Source organism: Cuculus canorus, chromosome 4, assembly GCF_017976375.1.
Source record: "Cuculus canorus isolate bCucCan1 chromosome 4, bCucCan1.pri, whole genome shotgun sequence".
Lineage (NCBI taxonomy): Eukaryota > Metazoa > Chordata > Aves > Cuculiformes > Cuculidae > Cuculus > Cuculus canorus.
Genome location: NC_071404.1, coordinates 55,483,941 through 55,500,335, shown reverse-complemented (window position 1 = coordinate 55,500,335; position 16,395 = coordinate 55,483,941). Strand labels below are relative to the sequence as shown.

Genomic DNA, 16,395 nt, shown 5'->3' with positions numbered 1-16,395 from the left:
CTTCACACAAGATGTTACTATCTTCAAACAATGAACAGTGTCTGCAAAAACACTATTTTAGGGCAAACATGCTGTCAGAAGGACATTTTGTCTAACTTTCAAAAATTACAAGTACTTAGACAAAACCTAACCATACTTCATTATTTTATTTATTTTTATTCCACTTTTTGCAATAGTAACTACTTCTTGTATGAAATCCATCCTTTTCTTTTTGGGCCTTTGATTCTCATCTAAAGTTGCACACCACCCTTCTACCCACCTTCTTGCATCACTAGCCTGAAAATGAAATGGCCTCAAGTTGTGCCAGGGGAGGTTTAGATTGGATATTAGGAAAAACTTCTTTACTGAAGGAGAGGTGAGGCATTAGAACGGGCTGCCCAGGGGAGTCACCATCCCTGGAGGGGTTCAAAAAACATGTAGATGTGGCGCTTAAGGATGTGGTTTAGTAGGCATGTTGGTGTTGGGCTGATGGCTGGACTTGATGATCTTAGAGGTCTTTTCCAACCTTGACAATTCTATGATTCTATGAAATCCTTTGCTAGTTTGGAACTACTCTTATTACAGAGTGCTTCCAACCCTGAGAAACACTGCTGCAGCAAGAATGTGAGCACGCTGGAGACAATGTGGTGACCTCTACAGTGAAGGGCAGACACGAGAGCAGCCCCTGCACCAAGCCAGGCAGGGGCTAGTGAGGACTGTGCCCCATATCCAACCTTGTTCCTGATACAAAAAGTAGTTATTATTTCAAAAAGTGGAATCTTTGATTTATGCTGAAGTAGAGCTAAATTAATCTAAATATTTTTGAAAGTTAGACAGAATGTCCCTCTGACAGCATGTTTTCTTTCAGAAGGTGTTTTTCCAAACAATGTTCATTCTTTGAAGATGGTAACATCTTGTGTGAAGTATAATATGTGCTGAACAGGTGTCTCTTCTCCTGCAATCCCCTGTTTGCAGCCTTTCCCCATCTCAAATGCGAGGTCAGGCAGAGCTAGTGGCAGCTCCAAATTAGCAACAGTTTTGACTATTGTGAAGTTCACAATGATACCAGCAGCAATTACTATTACAAAAAGTGGAATATCTTTGATTTAAGCTAGGGTTAACTTTCATCTAAGTAATTATGCTTTTTTTCCCTCTGCCACCTTTAACTTTCTCAGAGCCAGGTTGGATGGGGCCTCGGGCATCGTGATCTAGCGTGGTGTCCCTGCCCATGGCAGGGGGGTTGAAACTAGATGATCTTTAAGGTCCCTTCCAACCCAAACTATTCTATGATTCTATAATTGTATTTTTTGAAAGTTGAGCAGAATGTCCCTCTGACAGCGTGTTTGCTTTAAAACAGTGTTTCTCCAGACACTGTTTATTCTTTGGAGATGATAACATCCTGTGTTCAGTTTGATCTGTGCTGAACTGGTGCCTCTTCTCCTGCAATCCCCTCTGTTTGCAGCCTTTCCCCATCTCCAAGGCAATATCAGGCAGAGCTGGAGCCAGCTCCAAATCAGAAACAGTTTTGACTGTTGTAAAGTTCATAATGATACCAGCAGTTACAATAAGTGGAATATCTTTGAATATCTTGTGGAATATCTTGTTTTCTTCAAGCGAAAGAAGTGGAATATTCTCGTATGTCTGCGCTTTGTACCAAAAGTGCAATGCAAAAAACCCTTCTTCCCTCACTCAGCCTCATCTGACAGCAGAGTAGTCAGGAGCAGTAAGTGGCTGCTGAAAAGAGCTTTACCCAAATAGACTTAGGGTTCCTGTTTCTAGCATGTACAAGTAACAGCTGAGCAGGTAACTAAGGAAACTCCCTAAAAAATATCACCTTGCCAAATTACCTGCAGCTAACTCCAGGGTGTAAGACGCAGGATTTCCACATACCGCTCCTGAGCACCCAGCTCTCTGTACATGACAGCGCTCACTTCCACTCCTTCCCCACAAGCACCTCGGCTGCCTCCTCCTCAGCCCTCCCTTTCTACATGCAAGGACCTCCTGCCTCTCTCTGAGCTCTCTCTGGGCCAGAGGCCCTAGAACTCTGCCTCCCATCCTAGGTTCTCCCTGGGCACCCCCTTCCCCCTCCGCCCTCCACTCTGTGAAGCCTTCTATGCCAGGTGTCCAACAAAAATACACCTCGACTCTGACTGTGGTTTTCATTTCTACCTTATTCCTTAGAGTGTGCATCTCCTGGTGGCAACTCACTCACTCTTTTATTTTCCTCATGTCTAATCTTCCCTTTCCTTTTATTCTGAGTAACTGTTTTTAAAACTGCATTGAGAACAGACATCCCCTTTCTATCGACCATAATATGCTTGGCATTGTATCTTTCCAGTATCACTTGATTTCCCCACCTCCTTCACTGCTCATCCAAAACATTTTGCAACATCGTTTCACTCAAAAGCTTTTTTCCTAAGAGGTAAACTCAACATCACAAGCTTAGTCAACAAGTGGAACTCATGAAAATGACTATGCAAAGCTATCAAATGCTTATTTGCGAATTACTTTATTAAAAATAAAATTACACTGAAGCAAAGTCTGAAGTCATTTTTAGAAATAAAGACATCCTCAGCATTCAGAAATAGCTATACAATTCTATAAACACACATTTTTCAGTAAGGCAATTGAGATGCTTCCTCTGCTAAGAAAAGGAAGGGGAAGGATACATTGACAAACACAAACCAAATCTGCTACAACACTACTTATAGTTTACCAGAGATGGCAACATATTTGTAATACCACAAACATTTTGTTGCTTTTATGCTATTGTTTAGCTACTTTCATGGCATCCTGTGAAAATTTCAGTACATCTGGAAGGCATGAAAGGCATTACTACTGGCATTTCAAGAGCACCCTGCATTCTGACAGACATTGACATAGTTGCACCTTCACATCACTATTTTTAGCTTGTCACACTATGCAGCATTTGATTATAGGTATTACCCAAAACCACATCTCAAAATACTGTTTGTAAAAGGACAATTTTTGAAGGATATTTTTCAAGTGACATTTTAAACCCAGCCGGCAAAATGAGCACAAATATGTACAATCCCACATACTAGGGAATTACATGAATTGCGTCTTCTTTGGACTCTGTAAAATAAAACATATTAAAGTGCTTTTCAAATGTGTCCTCATTCGTTAAAAGGACAAGTATTATATATAAAGTGATCAGTTGCACACCAACAACATTATGTTGCTTAAACAGGCATTTCAACAGAAAGATAAACACTATCAACGCTTAATTTTAGCTTTGCAATTAAGCATATATAAATAAGATTTTTTCAGAGAAAAATCCCAACTGTACAGAAGCTATTTATTCATTGGAAAAATAGAAAGTTAAAGAAATAAGTGCTTATTACTCCAATAACATCAGCTTTTAGTGCAAGTTTACCAGCAGCAGTATAAAATTCAACTTTTCATTATGGTATTATTTTTCAAAAAGTTCAGACAAAGGAAAAAAATAACATAAGCATTGGCTAACCTGTTAAGTCAAAAGTTAGCCTATGTAAGAACTGGAAGATCTCTCACAAACCGCGGGATATCTGACCAACCAAATGGGTCATTCAGAAATTAAACCACTCTGTTGTTCAAAACAGCTAACAGAAAACCTTAATTTAAATCCAAATTAACAATCTTGCAGTCTTTGCTAGGCACTACCTGGCTTTTAAAACTTCAAGTTAAAAAGTGACAAAACTAGAGATTAATTTAAAGCTGAAGAAGAGACTCTTCTTTTGGAGTTTAGGTTTAGTTTCTGCTATAGAATATCTAATTCCACTTTACAGTCAAGGTCACATTCCAGTCTTGTGAGTTTGACATTAGGAAGCCAGTGTTTCCTTAGAAGAGTACACATGTACTTATTACATCTGATATGGAATCCTGCTAGATCAAAAGACGTATAAAGAGATTTAAGGATGATTAAGAACAATTATTTAGAAGTTAATTGTTACATGTCCTCCAAAACATCACTTTACACGTCCTTCAAATAAGAGACAAGATTGAGCGCCCCCTTCTGAAATGCCTATGAACAGGCTTTCCTGGCAATTGGTTTGATAATGATCAACAGCACTAAAATTTTCAGTGTGAAGAGAATAAGGTACTGATACACTGATACTGTATGAACTAGAGATCTTTTAACACCATATGGGAGGTAACAGACAGAAAGCCTTTATATGCAAACCTCAATTTTGTCAGATTCCTCACGTTCCATGCCTAAGTGCCTAAGACCTACACCTGTAGTGCCTTATTCATGCTGTATTTGAAGGCTCCAGTTCCCAAAGCCAAACAGGTTGTAGCAGTACTGGCCATGGCGCTTGTAAATTCAAGACCTGAGTGCAAGCCCGAACTTCAGGATTGTGCATGTAGAGTCTTCTCTGATGAGCAGGCTGTTGGTTTCATCCAGACTGCAGCCAGAAAACAAGATGCCACCGCTATCATGGGGAAAACAGCAAATGCAAAGTGGCAGCACAGATGTCGTCTTCAGTATCTGCTTGGTAGCAGAGAGAACAGATTTCTACTGTTTCTTGTTAGAGAAATCTGCTCTCATTCATATTCTGAGATAAAATATAAGCATCCAGACACTGCAAACTGCTTTTATGTTAAAAACATGGCACATTCAAGGATTTACTTGGTTTCCAAGCCTGGATTTTTAAGAGTTGATGCCTGCTTGTTTATAGCGAGCTTTGATAGTCAAGAATGTTTGGATACAGGAATTCAGACTGATTCGATCCAATCTACACCTATGATTTACTTGCAAGAAAGAATCCTCTGAGGTTACAAGAAGTGCAATTCAGTCATTTACAAAAAGTATTTGTCATTTTTTAAGCTCAGTTATAATGTTGCTTCAACATAGAAAATGCTAATTACTCTCTCATTCATTAATCCTTTTTGTATTAGGTGATATCCTTCGCTCATCTGGCAAATTAAATGTTTATGTACTGCTTTTACCAAAATTACAATTACTATTTGCTAAAGCATTAACAGATGTTTTGGACCATTCTCCCATAATTAATATTTGACAAACTGATAGTAATAGCTTAAAGACAGAGGGGTTAAGACCAGCAATTTTTAATATCAAATTGCAAACTATGCTGTCAGTCCATTTGTGGAATGTAGCAGCTGATACAAAAAAAATAAAAATCTCTTTCCAGAAATGTAAATGGATCATTCTCACCAACTATGAAAGTCTGTGCAGCTGGTGTTTTTCTGGAAAGAAAATAACAGAATAAGATGGAAACAAAACAAAGCTGGATTTTAATAGCAAAGTATTTCTTTGTTTTAATCTTTTTTGATGTTATATCATTTCTTCAAAGCTATTATATTGAATGGACATGGAGCTAAAGTTAAACCAAACCTTCCTTCCATAGATGGCTTTGCAGCATTTTCAGGATACAAAAAGGTAAAACTTTGCATTAGACTTACAAAAATTAGGAACAGTTCCATTTTTGCCAACTGCTCTCCCATACACACACGTTTACCTAAAGAACAGTTAGAAAAGACAAATATATTACTGTTTTTATACTGCTGATCCATTTGTTAACACACATGCAATTCCTATGCTAGCGTAGTCTAAACACAGAAAGGCTCAAGCTATTATCAAGCCATGAACTCTGAGGCTTTGGTCTCCAATATTTGAGTCTAAGCCTTGCTCAGCTGTACTGCTTCATATTAACAGCATCTACATCAGCAATGTATGTTTTTTTAAATTATTAGATTTAAAACAATGATTTACAATACAGCAAAAGTTTTGTTGAAGAACAAGTCATCATTTCTCATTTCTGTTTGACAACTGGACCTTTCAGGAATACAATCCATTTAGCAAGCTATGGAATGTAATAATAATACAAGTTCTGTAGTCGGTCCTATGTGCAACTTTCACATCGCACACCTCCAAGGCCCTACACTCGAAACACCACCCCCACCCCCCCATCAGCTGCTGGCTGTGTGTGGATATCTTACCCATTCCAAAAGGAATGAATGACTCTTTCTTAATTAGCTGGCCATTTTCATCCAGAAATCTCGATGGCTGGAATTCATCTGGTTTCTCCCAAATGTTAGGATCTCTGTGCACCGACCACAAGTTGGGCACGATCACACTGCCCTTCGGAATAGTATATCCCTGCAGCACTTAAAACAAAAGCACAGAGACAAAGGATGTGACAAGTTGCTAGAAGTAGACATAAGAGACTTCTGCTTATTAAAAAGACAACTCATAAAATGATACGGATCCCCATCTGTGGGCTGCAAATAAAGCAGGAGCTTAAGGCAAAGGTGATCTCTCCTAGACTGCCTGGGTCAGAATCACACAGGTCAGAGCAGTTGGAAAGACATCAAGTTACACTAACAGCTGCCAGTGGAGAAAAGGCAGCAGCAATCATTAGAAATGCATTTGAGCTTTCACCACAAAAGGGTTTTGAAGTGACTAGTTTCATTTCAGCTTGTTGCAACTCACTGTCCTGCAAGCCAAAACATTTAAAAAAGCAGATCAGTTCAGTACTGGGTTTGAAAGCCAAGTATTGCTACCTCTGCTCACTTCAGCCAGTGTCCAGCTATGTTTACGAAAACATATAGCCAACAAGATGACTTGGAAAAGGATATTCACTACTGTTTTCTGTAGGAGCAGAGCTCAACAGCATAAGCCTTTCAAGCTTTAACAAACCAATTGCTTCAATGCGATGCTTTCAGACCTTTGCGTCAGATGGCCAAAAACCAACTCTGCTGTTTCAGGTACAGAGGTGGAGTCCCAGCTGCTAGCTACCACAAAGCACATTAGTCAAAACAAGCTGACCCCCAGAAAAGAAATTGCTCTAAATTAGAAAACTTCTGGATGTTCAGTCAGACACGCTGCTTAAATAGAGGAGTATCTCAAGACTCTAAGTGGCATTTTACATACTTGGATTACATGTCTAATACATAAACGAGGTCTTTACAAATTCTCACTAGACATCCCACCAGACTTTCATCCACAAAAGAAACGTTGTATTAGCAAATCTCTAATAATGCTTACCAGCAGTTTCTGAAGCCATCCGAGGAACAGAAAGGGGAACGACTGCAGTCATCCTCTGCACTTCCATAATGGTTGCCTCTGTGAAGGGCATTTGAGTCTTGTGGGTAAGAGAGGGAACTTTGTCACATCCTAGAACTGCTTCAATTTCTGCATGAACCTTCTCTATTTGAAAGGAGTGAGAAACATAAAAAATAAGGAAAGATGCACAATATGTGAGAAGACATCATCTCAATTTCATTTGCCCATGCTTCATTGTTTACGTAGATTGGTCAAGAATAACTACAAGACACATGATCCCTAGCTGAAGTAACTATGCCAACATAAGTCTTAAGAACAGACTTGGTTAAGAACAAACCAAATGCAATCTCGACAACTGTCAAGAGTAAAGCTATTGAGATGACAGATATTGCTAGCACTTCTGTATTGGAAAAGTAACAAAAAAGTTCTCCTCCATTTCCAGAAGTATTCATAATCTTAGTTTAAGAGTTTAACTACACAGTACTTCGAATGGTGAAAACATCAAGCTTCTGGCCTGTATTTGAATAAAAAAAAAAGAAGAGAGAGACTGCATGCAGTGCAGTGCCTGAGCTGGTCCCTGTCCCTGGAGAGATCCAGTTCTCAAAACTGGGAAAGGTGGTGAAGAGGTGGGAAAGCTTTTCATGCAGCTGCTTTATATACTTCATTCTGGAGCAGGAATTCTGATGCTCATACTGCAAGCACTGAAGCCATTTAACTTGCTCCTACTGTTTCCTACTTTCTATTCACAGAACCTAAACTTGGCTACTCCTCAGTTCCCCCAAAAGGCAGCAGCAGATCTTACTTCCCTCACACACCCTTTCTGCAAAGGAAAAGCAGAAGTTAATAAGCTTATCTCCCCCCTCACTCATGTGAGGCATAGAGTGTCAAAATATTTGTTTGCCCCTTTCTTCTCCCTAAAGGCTCAGCGTACAAGTAATTATCTTCATAGATGTTTCCAAGATGTGAGATATGCTTCACCCATGTACAGTATAATATGCCTCTTCTTCCAGGTAACCTGGAATCAGGCTATGAAGCAAAAGAAAATCTTGATAGAGGAGACCTCAAAATTAACTTTCAATCAAAAATAATACAAGTCGGTTTTCATTTTTTACACTTTATGTCCTGAATATTGCCTCTGCTGTTGTCCTGCTAGCCTTTTCCAAAATCCAGAATTCAAGCTGCTGATGCTCTGAGTTTTTGTGCTTTTCTCTCCTTAGCACTGATTCAGGAGTAAATAAAAGCTCAATGCTAAAAGTTTCTGTTTCCATAGCAGCATTCGGCAATACCATACCAACTGTCTTCAGTGGACACTTGCTGCCACCTGCTGGGTTTGCTAGGAGACAAGTTCCCAAATGAGGAACACAGTAAAAAACACCTCAACAGCAAGAGATTTGATAACGGTGTGGCTCTCGAGTACCTGCTATAAGTCTACACTATAGCCCTGTAGTCAGGTATGCACATCCACAATAATTTAAATGAGTAAAGGTTTCAATATAAATAAAAAAAAAAAAAGAGACTGTCTCAGTCAAACGTCACACCAGCATTTTACCCTGAACAACGCTTCTTCAGAGTTTGTAAATATATGTGGAACTATACAGAAAGTAGCCAAACCGCTGCTCACATCACCAACTGCAAAAACAGAGACTTCAAGGCTTCTCTGCTAGCATGTTGTTTGAACTGCTCCAATTTCATATATTTCAAAATCTCACAGATCTTCCCCTAGAAGTCAAGGATCAAAATCAAGTCAGGGAGCAGACCAACCCAAATACTGCCTACTGACTCCCTACAAGCATGCATGCACGCACGCATGCACACCCACCCTTCTCTTTTCTCATGTAAAAAGCAAACCCATCTTCCACAGACAAATACATTCTTTTGGATTTCTTCGTGATATCCATTTGCCTTTCCAGAATGTGTCTGCAACATTTGCTACTTCTAAAAGTTATGCAATTTGTGTATTTTGGTTAGGGGATAAGAGAAACATATTATCAGGGAGGAAAAGAAAACCCCAACCAAACATGACCCCCAGGCAATCAAGATACATAAGGAATGGGATACTAGAAGTAAGAAAATGACAACACTTAGCGGCAAGTGATACACTGTGGACCACCAAGCTTATTTATATTGTTTGACAACAGCCAAAGCATGAGAAAAGGGGGAAATTGGAGGCAATAAAAATGTAAGGAGACAGCAGAGGAGAGAAAACTGACCTGCATATACATGCACAGTACCTTGCAATCAGGAAAGGGGTTAAAAAAAGAAACAAACACAAAATTCTTCTAGATCTCATTTCTGTAATTTATAACATATCTAATTCATTTAACTGCACATCAAGTTAAGCAGCAGTAACACACAACCAGTAAAAACAGAAGAATAAGCCTACACAACAACATTTTTTCACATTCGTCCTCAGTGGACTCTCTGCCGTATACTGAATCGATGTCCTATTTTGCAATCTTTGCTCAACAATTTGGTTGATTTGTGCAATAAACTATGATCTTGACCTATTTAAATAGACTATTCCAGACAGATAGGTGCTGTAAACAAGTATCTATTTGCTTACTTGTAAAGCGGATGCAGCACATGATCAAAATCTCAAATACTTGATAGAAGAATTCCAGGTTTATATTGTTCTTGGATAATTTGAGGTTTACCATTCTTCACTCCAGGCTAGCAAGAAGTCTAGCAAAAAAACAGTGGTCTCTTTGGGAAATGCTTCAGTACTGTCAACTAAGGTAGAATGGCCTAAGAAGAATCCCTACATCCTGCCAAGGTTTTCAGTCTCCATATAACCGACAATGTTCCAAATGGAAATCATGTAGGACTTTAGTAGAAGCTGCTAGTAAATAAATCAACTGCTTCTTTTTTTTTAAATTTAACCATCTAAATTTGATGACTAGTACTAAAGAAAACGCTGGCTTTGCAACCACATGTACTGTAACAAGACTCAATAGAAGAAAATATTTAACCAAAATTAACGTTAAGTTTTTGGTGATGGAAATTTTTCCTAATAATTCCTGAAATTTAACTCTAGCGAGTACTAATTTAATCTTGTAACCTCTCCAACACGACTAGTATTTTTCATACCCACAAAACTTCCAAGTAGTTTTCTAGAACTTTGTCACAAACAGTAACCAGATCATAGCACCTAATAATTTGGATTGCAAGGAAGCTCTGGAGGTCATCTGATCTAAAACCTTACTCAAAACAAAGCCATCTTCCAAGCTGGATATAACTCTGATCAGCCTACTCAGGGTCCTATCCTACCAAGTTCTGAATACTTCCAAAGTTGGAGATTCTGTTAATTCTCGGGGCAACCTGTTGCACTCCTTGCTGTCTTCATTGGGAATTTTTTTTCTTGGTGTCTGATCAGAATTTTCTTGTTGTAGACTCTCTCTCCTGCCTCTCCTCCCTCCTCTGCACACCTCAGAGGAGACTGCCTCCATCTTCTTGGGATCTTTCGATCAGGTAGTTGTAGACAGCATAAGGTGTCCCCTCAGTCACCTAACACTGAACAGGCCTAGTTCCTTCTCCCCCTCCTCTAGGTCCACGTGCTCCCCATGTCTTTCTCCCCCACCTCCACTGTCACCAGCAACTACACAACTACCATGACCGTTCAAGGCAAGAGGCCTTCCTGCGACACTGACCAACTGGCACCATGGGCTTCTTTAAGTCCAATATCCTTAAGCTGACCCTAATTTGACCTTCCTCTACAGTGGGTAGTGTTTCACCTTTCCAAACTCCACTGCTGGGCTCAAGAACCTCCCTCCTTAAGGAGGCATAAAAGCAGACCTTATTACTACATATTTCACTTATCTTATATCACTACTACAGGCCTGGAATGTCACAATTGCCAAAGCCTTTGAAACATGCCAAGGTTCCCTGGAATTACTCAGGAAAGATAAAGTTGTCCCAAAACACAAGAAATGCATAAATTAAAGTACCATTTAGATAATTAATATATAGCACTAACCTGGAGATGGCCACAGCAGAGCAGGATAGAAAATATCTGATTTACATTTCAACTTTTCCAATTACCTGTACACGTGTGCTATTTGCACTCCAAATGACTTCTCTATTGTCCCTGTTTGCTTCTGTTGCTGAACACCCACCTGGAGCTTTACAGTCTGGAACAAAGCACCCAGAATAAAAATAGTCTTACCTTGTACTTCTGGGTAGAGAGACATGTAGAGCAGGCACCACAGGATTGTGTTGGATGTAGTGTCTGTGCCTGCGATGAAGAGATCACCAATGATGAAAAACAGGTAGTCGTCATTAAAACTGCTTTCCTTGTTATTCTTTTCTTCTTCTGCATGGATGAAATACATATCAATGAAGTCCCTGGGATTTGCTGCATCCAGTGTTTCCCTGTGCTGTGCAATTATTTTCTTCAAAAAAGCAGTAATATCCAATTCTGTTTTCCGAAGTTCCCGAAAAGGCCCAAAGGGAAGGTAGTAGAGCCAAGGGCAGATATTGACCAGCATCATAGAGCTGTTCATGCTTAGCTCTAGTGCACGGGCCATGTTCTTCAGCATTGTCTTGAACTCATCATCTTCGTAGTTAAAACGCCTGCCAAAGGCCATAGAACAGATAACATTGGACACTGCATTGCGAATGACTGGAAAAGGATTAAATGGATCCTTTCCATGTTTCAGCATTTCTTCCTTTACAAACTTGAGCTCTTCAATGATTTTAGGCTCTAAGCTGAGTCTTCCTACTCCAAAGTGACGCAGTGTTGAGAGAGAGAATTTCCTCTGTTGCTTCCAGATAGGGCCATATGGTGCAAAGATAACACCTGGAAGAGGAAGGGGGAGTCTGAAACCCAAATGCTCTATTTTCAAGAAGAAATAGTTAGACAGGGGGGCAACCCAAGAGCCAGAACAAAGAGAAAGAATATGTAGTAGATGTATCCCGAGCAGCAGGCTAGAAGCTAAAGGAAGAGCACTAAGTTCTTTATAAAAGCATCAGGAAATCCTGGTCTTTGTTTTCTCAGTTGGTGAAATGAATGTCTACATCAAAAGTTTAATTAGTCTTTGCAAGACACTAATAGGTGGAGAAAAGGTACTGTAGATGCTTTATTACAAATGATAACGATTTTGTAGGAACTGTTAGCTCTAGGACATGTTAGCTATAGCCTTTTCTCCTCAACGTCCCGAGACAAATTCCTTCAGCAAAGCAGAACAGAAGATATTAAAACACAAAGGTTCTGCCTCTGCATTTCTTTTCCCCTTTGTGTTATATAAACTTGTCAATGCTGTTTGCGTGCATACATATTTCTATGATAAGCAAGGTTGCTCTTTTACAATAAGCAAGATACAGGATATGCATGCAGTGAAGATGGAAAGCGAAGACAGGTTTAGAGTCACTTGGCAAAAATCTACTTGATTTGCATCTCAACAGTTTTGATGCCTCTAGGCACATGTTCTGCATGATTGTGTCATTGCAAAACAACTTACATTAAACCTCTCAGCTTCCAATATAAACATTGCTCAGCTTACAAACAGAAACATCTCTTTGTTGAATTAACAGACCACACCAGACATACCGCAACCAAATACACAACCTGCTGTTTCTATCATACTCCATGGTTAACCTGAGAAAATTTAAAGTCATTAAAACACAGGCTAGTTCTGTTTTTGTTCTTCTAGTAAAGTGATGCCTCACTAAAATTAATCTCATATCTAACTGCTCTTCCCCTTTCCTCCCCCAGTCCCTACTGAATGTACCGCACCTAAAAATATTCATGAACTATTAACACCTACAGACCAGTAAGATCTGTCTCAGACCAGCATTATTAAACCAATAACAATAACCATTTATTTTTTTATCCTTTAAACCAACTATAGCAATGGTACTTGACTGCTTTTTAATAAACAAGATCTAGGTCCCCCAACTTTCCTCTTATCTTCAGAGGAGTAATCTTGGTACAGTAAAAAATAGAAGACAAAAAGTTTCAGGCACATAACCAAGAGATTTCTCTGGCCTCAAAAAAAAAAAAAAAAAAAAAGATGAAGTTTCACAACACAGTAAGCACAGTAATTAACAAGTCTCCCTGGGCTACCCCTCCTAAACTGAGAAACAGTTTTCCACAGAGATCTGTAACAGAGTGAAACGTGAAGAAATTCTAACTGAGATCCTGCCATCAAGGGTTTAAACTCCCCATGCCTTTTTTTTTTTACAAAAGCTAGTAAACTCTCCTTCAACCTATTAAGAAAAAAACAACCCAAAATGCTCAGTAAGTTTTGACAAGCAGAACAAGATGCCTGCAAACATCTCAGGAACAGGAGCTTGTACGCAGGCAAGCTCCACAGAAGCCCGCTCTCAGAAGCCTTCAGAGGTAACGGCATCAGGCGTTTTGGCCCCAGTGACCTCAGCTGTCATGCACGGCAGGTGCAGCGGAGCTCTCAGGGATGCTGTGCTCTCCTAGAGGCAGGGTGTGTTTCTCTCCGCACACCTTCTGACGAACAAAAAGCAAGCGGATGGTTCAGTCTGCACCCCACACCGGTTATCCATTCATCCCAGCACAGCACAGAATGATCTGAGTTGGAAGTGACCCACCAGGATCATTGAGTCCAACTCCTGTCCCTGAATAGGACAATCCCAAAATTTATACCATGTGCCGGAGCGCGTTGTCCAAATGCTTCTTGAATATTGTCAGGCTTGGTGCCATAACTACTTCCCTGAGGAGCCTGTTCCAGTGCTCCACCATCCCAGCTCCTGGGGTGTTGAAACACACATTTCTGAGGTATTTATAATAAAAAATACGATGTGAGACACGCTATAAAACATGGTGTGACATGTGCTATAGGATTGTGCTTGCTAGTCAATCTGATTGGTGTAAAAATGCCAGGAGCCAGCTGTGCCAGGCTCGCTGAGTGCGGCACTGAGTGAGCGAGACCCTGACTGAGCAGAACCCTTGACCTGGCAGGACCCCCGACCTGGAGGGATCGACTGGACAGGTCCCCCTGACAAAGCAGGACCCCTGGCCAAGCAGGACCCTTAACCAAATGGGACCCCCAACCTGGAGGGACCCTTGACCAAGCAGGACCCCTGACTTAGCAGGACCCTTGATCAGACAGGACCCTTTGACCAGGTGGGACCCCTTGACTAAGTGGTACCCTTGACTGGACACAACCCCTGACCCGTTGGGACCCTTGACCAGGTGGGACCCCTGACCTGGAGGGATCCTTGACCAGGCAGGACCCTTGACCAGGCAGGAACCTTGACTGAGTGGGACCCCCAACCAGGCAGGGACCTCTGGCCTGGTGGGACCCTTGACTGGACGAGACCCCCTGGCTGGGCAGGATTTCTGACTTGGTAGGACCCTTGACTGAGCAGGATCCCCGACCAGGCAGGACTCCCAGTCTGGTGGGACTCTTGACCTGGCAGGCCCCCTGACCAGGCGTGACCCTTGACTGGAGAGGACCCCTTAACCAGGCAGGACTCCCAGCCAGGCAGGGACCCCTTGATGGAGTGGGACCTTTGACTGGACGTGATCCCCAAACCTGCGGGACCCCTGACCTGATGGAATTCCTGACCTGGAGGGACCCTTGACCAGGCAGAACCCCTTTCCTAGAGGGACCCTTGATGGGGTGTGACCATTGATTGGCCAGGGATCCTAGACCGGGTGGGATCTCTTGAGTGAACATGAGCCCCAACCCAGTGGGACCCTGGACCAAGCAGGACCCCCGACTAGGCAGGGACTCCTGACCTGGTGGGACCTTTGACTGGACGCAACCCCTGCTCCGGTGGGACCCTTGACCGAGCACGACCCTTGACTGGATGAGACCCCCTGACGAAGCAGGACCCCTGACCCGGTAAGATCCTTGACTGGACATGACGCCTTGAGCGAGTGGGACCCCTGATCTGGTGAGATCCTTGACTGGACAGCACCCTGTGACCCGACCAGGCAGGGCTCCCTGACCTGGTGGGACCCTTGACTGAGCAGGACCCCTGACTGAGTGGGATGCCTGACCAAGCAGAGCCCCCTGACCTGGTGAGACCCTTGACCTGGTGTGTCCCTTGACTGGACAGGACTTCTGACCTGGTGGGACCCTTGACCAGGCAGGACCCTTGACTGAGTGGGACCCTTGACTGGATGGGACCCCCTGACCAAGTGGAATCCCCCAACCAAGCAGGATTTTTGACCAGGCAGGACCCCTGACCTGGTGGAACCCTTGACCAGGCAGGACCCTTGACTGAGCGGGGAGCCCGACCAGGCAGGGATCCCTGACTTGATGAGGCCCTTGACCTGGCGGGATCCTTGACCAGACGGGACCTTTGACTGGGCAGGACCCTCGACCAATTGGGATGCCTGACCAGGCAGGGACCCCTGACCTGGTGATACCCTTGACCAGGCGGGACCCCTGACTGGATATGACCCCTTAGCTGAGCAGGACCCCCGACCAGGTGGGATCCCCAACCTGCTGGGACCCGTGACCTGGCAAGACCCCCCCCTACCAGGCAGGGCCCCCGTCCCGCCGCCGCTCACCCTTGCTGCGGGTGATGATGAGGACGATGGGGACGGCGGGGCGGTCGCTGAACACCTCCGCCTTCTGTACCAGCGCCTCCCGCACGGCCGCGAAGGTGTTGAGGACGATGCAGGGGCGGCTGCCCACGAAGAGGCGGAACACGGCGCCGTAGACGCGGGTGAGCCCGGTCAGGAAGACGTGCGGGGAGGCGGCGGGGGGCGCCCAGCGCCTCAGCAGCGCCGGCGGCAGCAGCGCGAACGCCAGGTTCCCCAGCAGCGGCCACGGCGCGGGGCCCGGCGGCAGCCCCGGCGGCAGCCTCGGCCTCCGCCGCAGCAGCCAGCGGCAGCACAGCCAGCACAGCGCCGCCAGCAGCACCTCCGCGGCGCTCGGAGCCCGCCACCACCACCACCAGCCGCTGCCCGCCGCCGCCATCGCCCCCCCGGGATAAAGATGGCGGGAGGGGGCGGGGCTGGGGGGGGCAGGGTGTGAGGGGGGATCCTCAGCGTAAGGGATGTGGTAATGATAGGAGAGGGACAGAGGAGGGAGAGGGAGGTGATCAGAGAATCAGAGAGGGGGTTGAGGTGGAAGGGAGCGTAAAGAGCGTCTAGTTCCAACCCGCCTGGACACCTCCCACCAGACCATAGAGTCATAGAATGGTCTGGGTTGGAAGGAAGCTTAAGGATCATCCAGTTCCAACCACCCACTGGATCAGGCTGCCCGAGACCCCATCCAACCTGGCTTGAACACCCTCCAGGGATGGGGTATCCACAGCTTCCCTGGACAACCTGTGCCAGTGCCTCACCACCCTCACCATAAAGAGAATCCTCTTTATGTCTAGTCTAAATCTGCCTCTTTCCAGTTTATACCCATTGCCCCTAGTCCTATCACTACAAGCCTTTGTAAACAGTCCCTCCCCAG

At 43.5% G+C, this 16,395-nt stretch overlaps 1 protein-coding gene across 1 annotated transcript; it reads right to left on the bottom strand.

The window, feature by feature from the left end:
- Window positions 1-2,482: 2,482 nt before the first annotated feature.
- LOC104062885 (cytochrome P450 2U1) lies at window positions 2,483-15,934 on the bottom strand. The gene is made up of 5 exons (XM_009565011.2): window positions 15,498-15,934; window positions 11,169-11,801; window positions 6,989-7,150; window positions 5,941-6,108; window positions 2,483-5,459 (listed from the first exon to the last, which is right to left on the bottom strand). The coding sequence occupies exons 1-5, from the start codon at window positions 15,907-15,909 to the stop codon at window positions 5,281-5,283; spliced, it is 1,554 nt and encodes a 517-aa protein (XP_009563306.2). The 5' UTR covers window positions 15,910-15,934; the 3' UTR covers window positions 2,483-5,280.
- Between the last annotated feature and the right edge of the window lie 461 nt (window positions 15,935-16,395).

Coding starts and splice junctions, on each gene's coding strand:
- LOC104062885 (XM_009565011.2), bottom strand. CDS start 15,909: ATGGCGGCGGCGGGCAGCGGCTGGTGGTGGTGGTGGCGGGCTCCGAGC. Junction 11,802..15,497: donor CATCATCACCCGCAGCAAGG/GTGAGCGGCGGC, acceptor TTCCTCTTCCAG/GTGTTATCTTTGCACCATAT. Junction 6,109..6,988: donor GATGGCTTCAGAAACTGCTG/GTAAGCATTATT, acceptor TTTTGTTTTAAG/TGCTGCAGGGATATACTATT.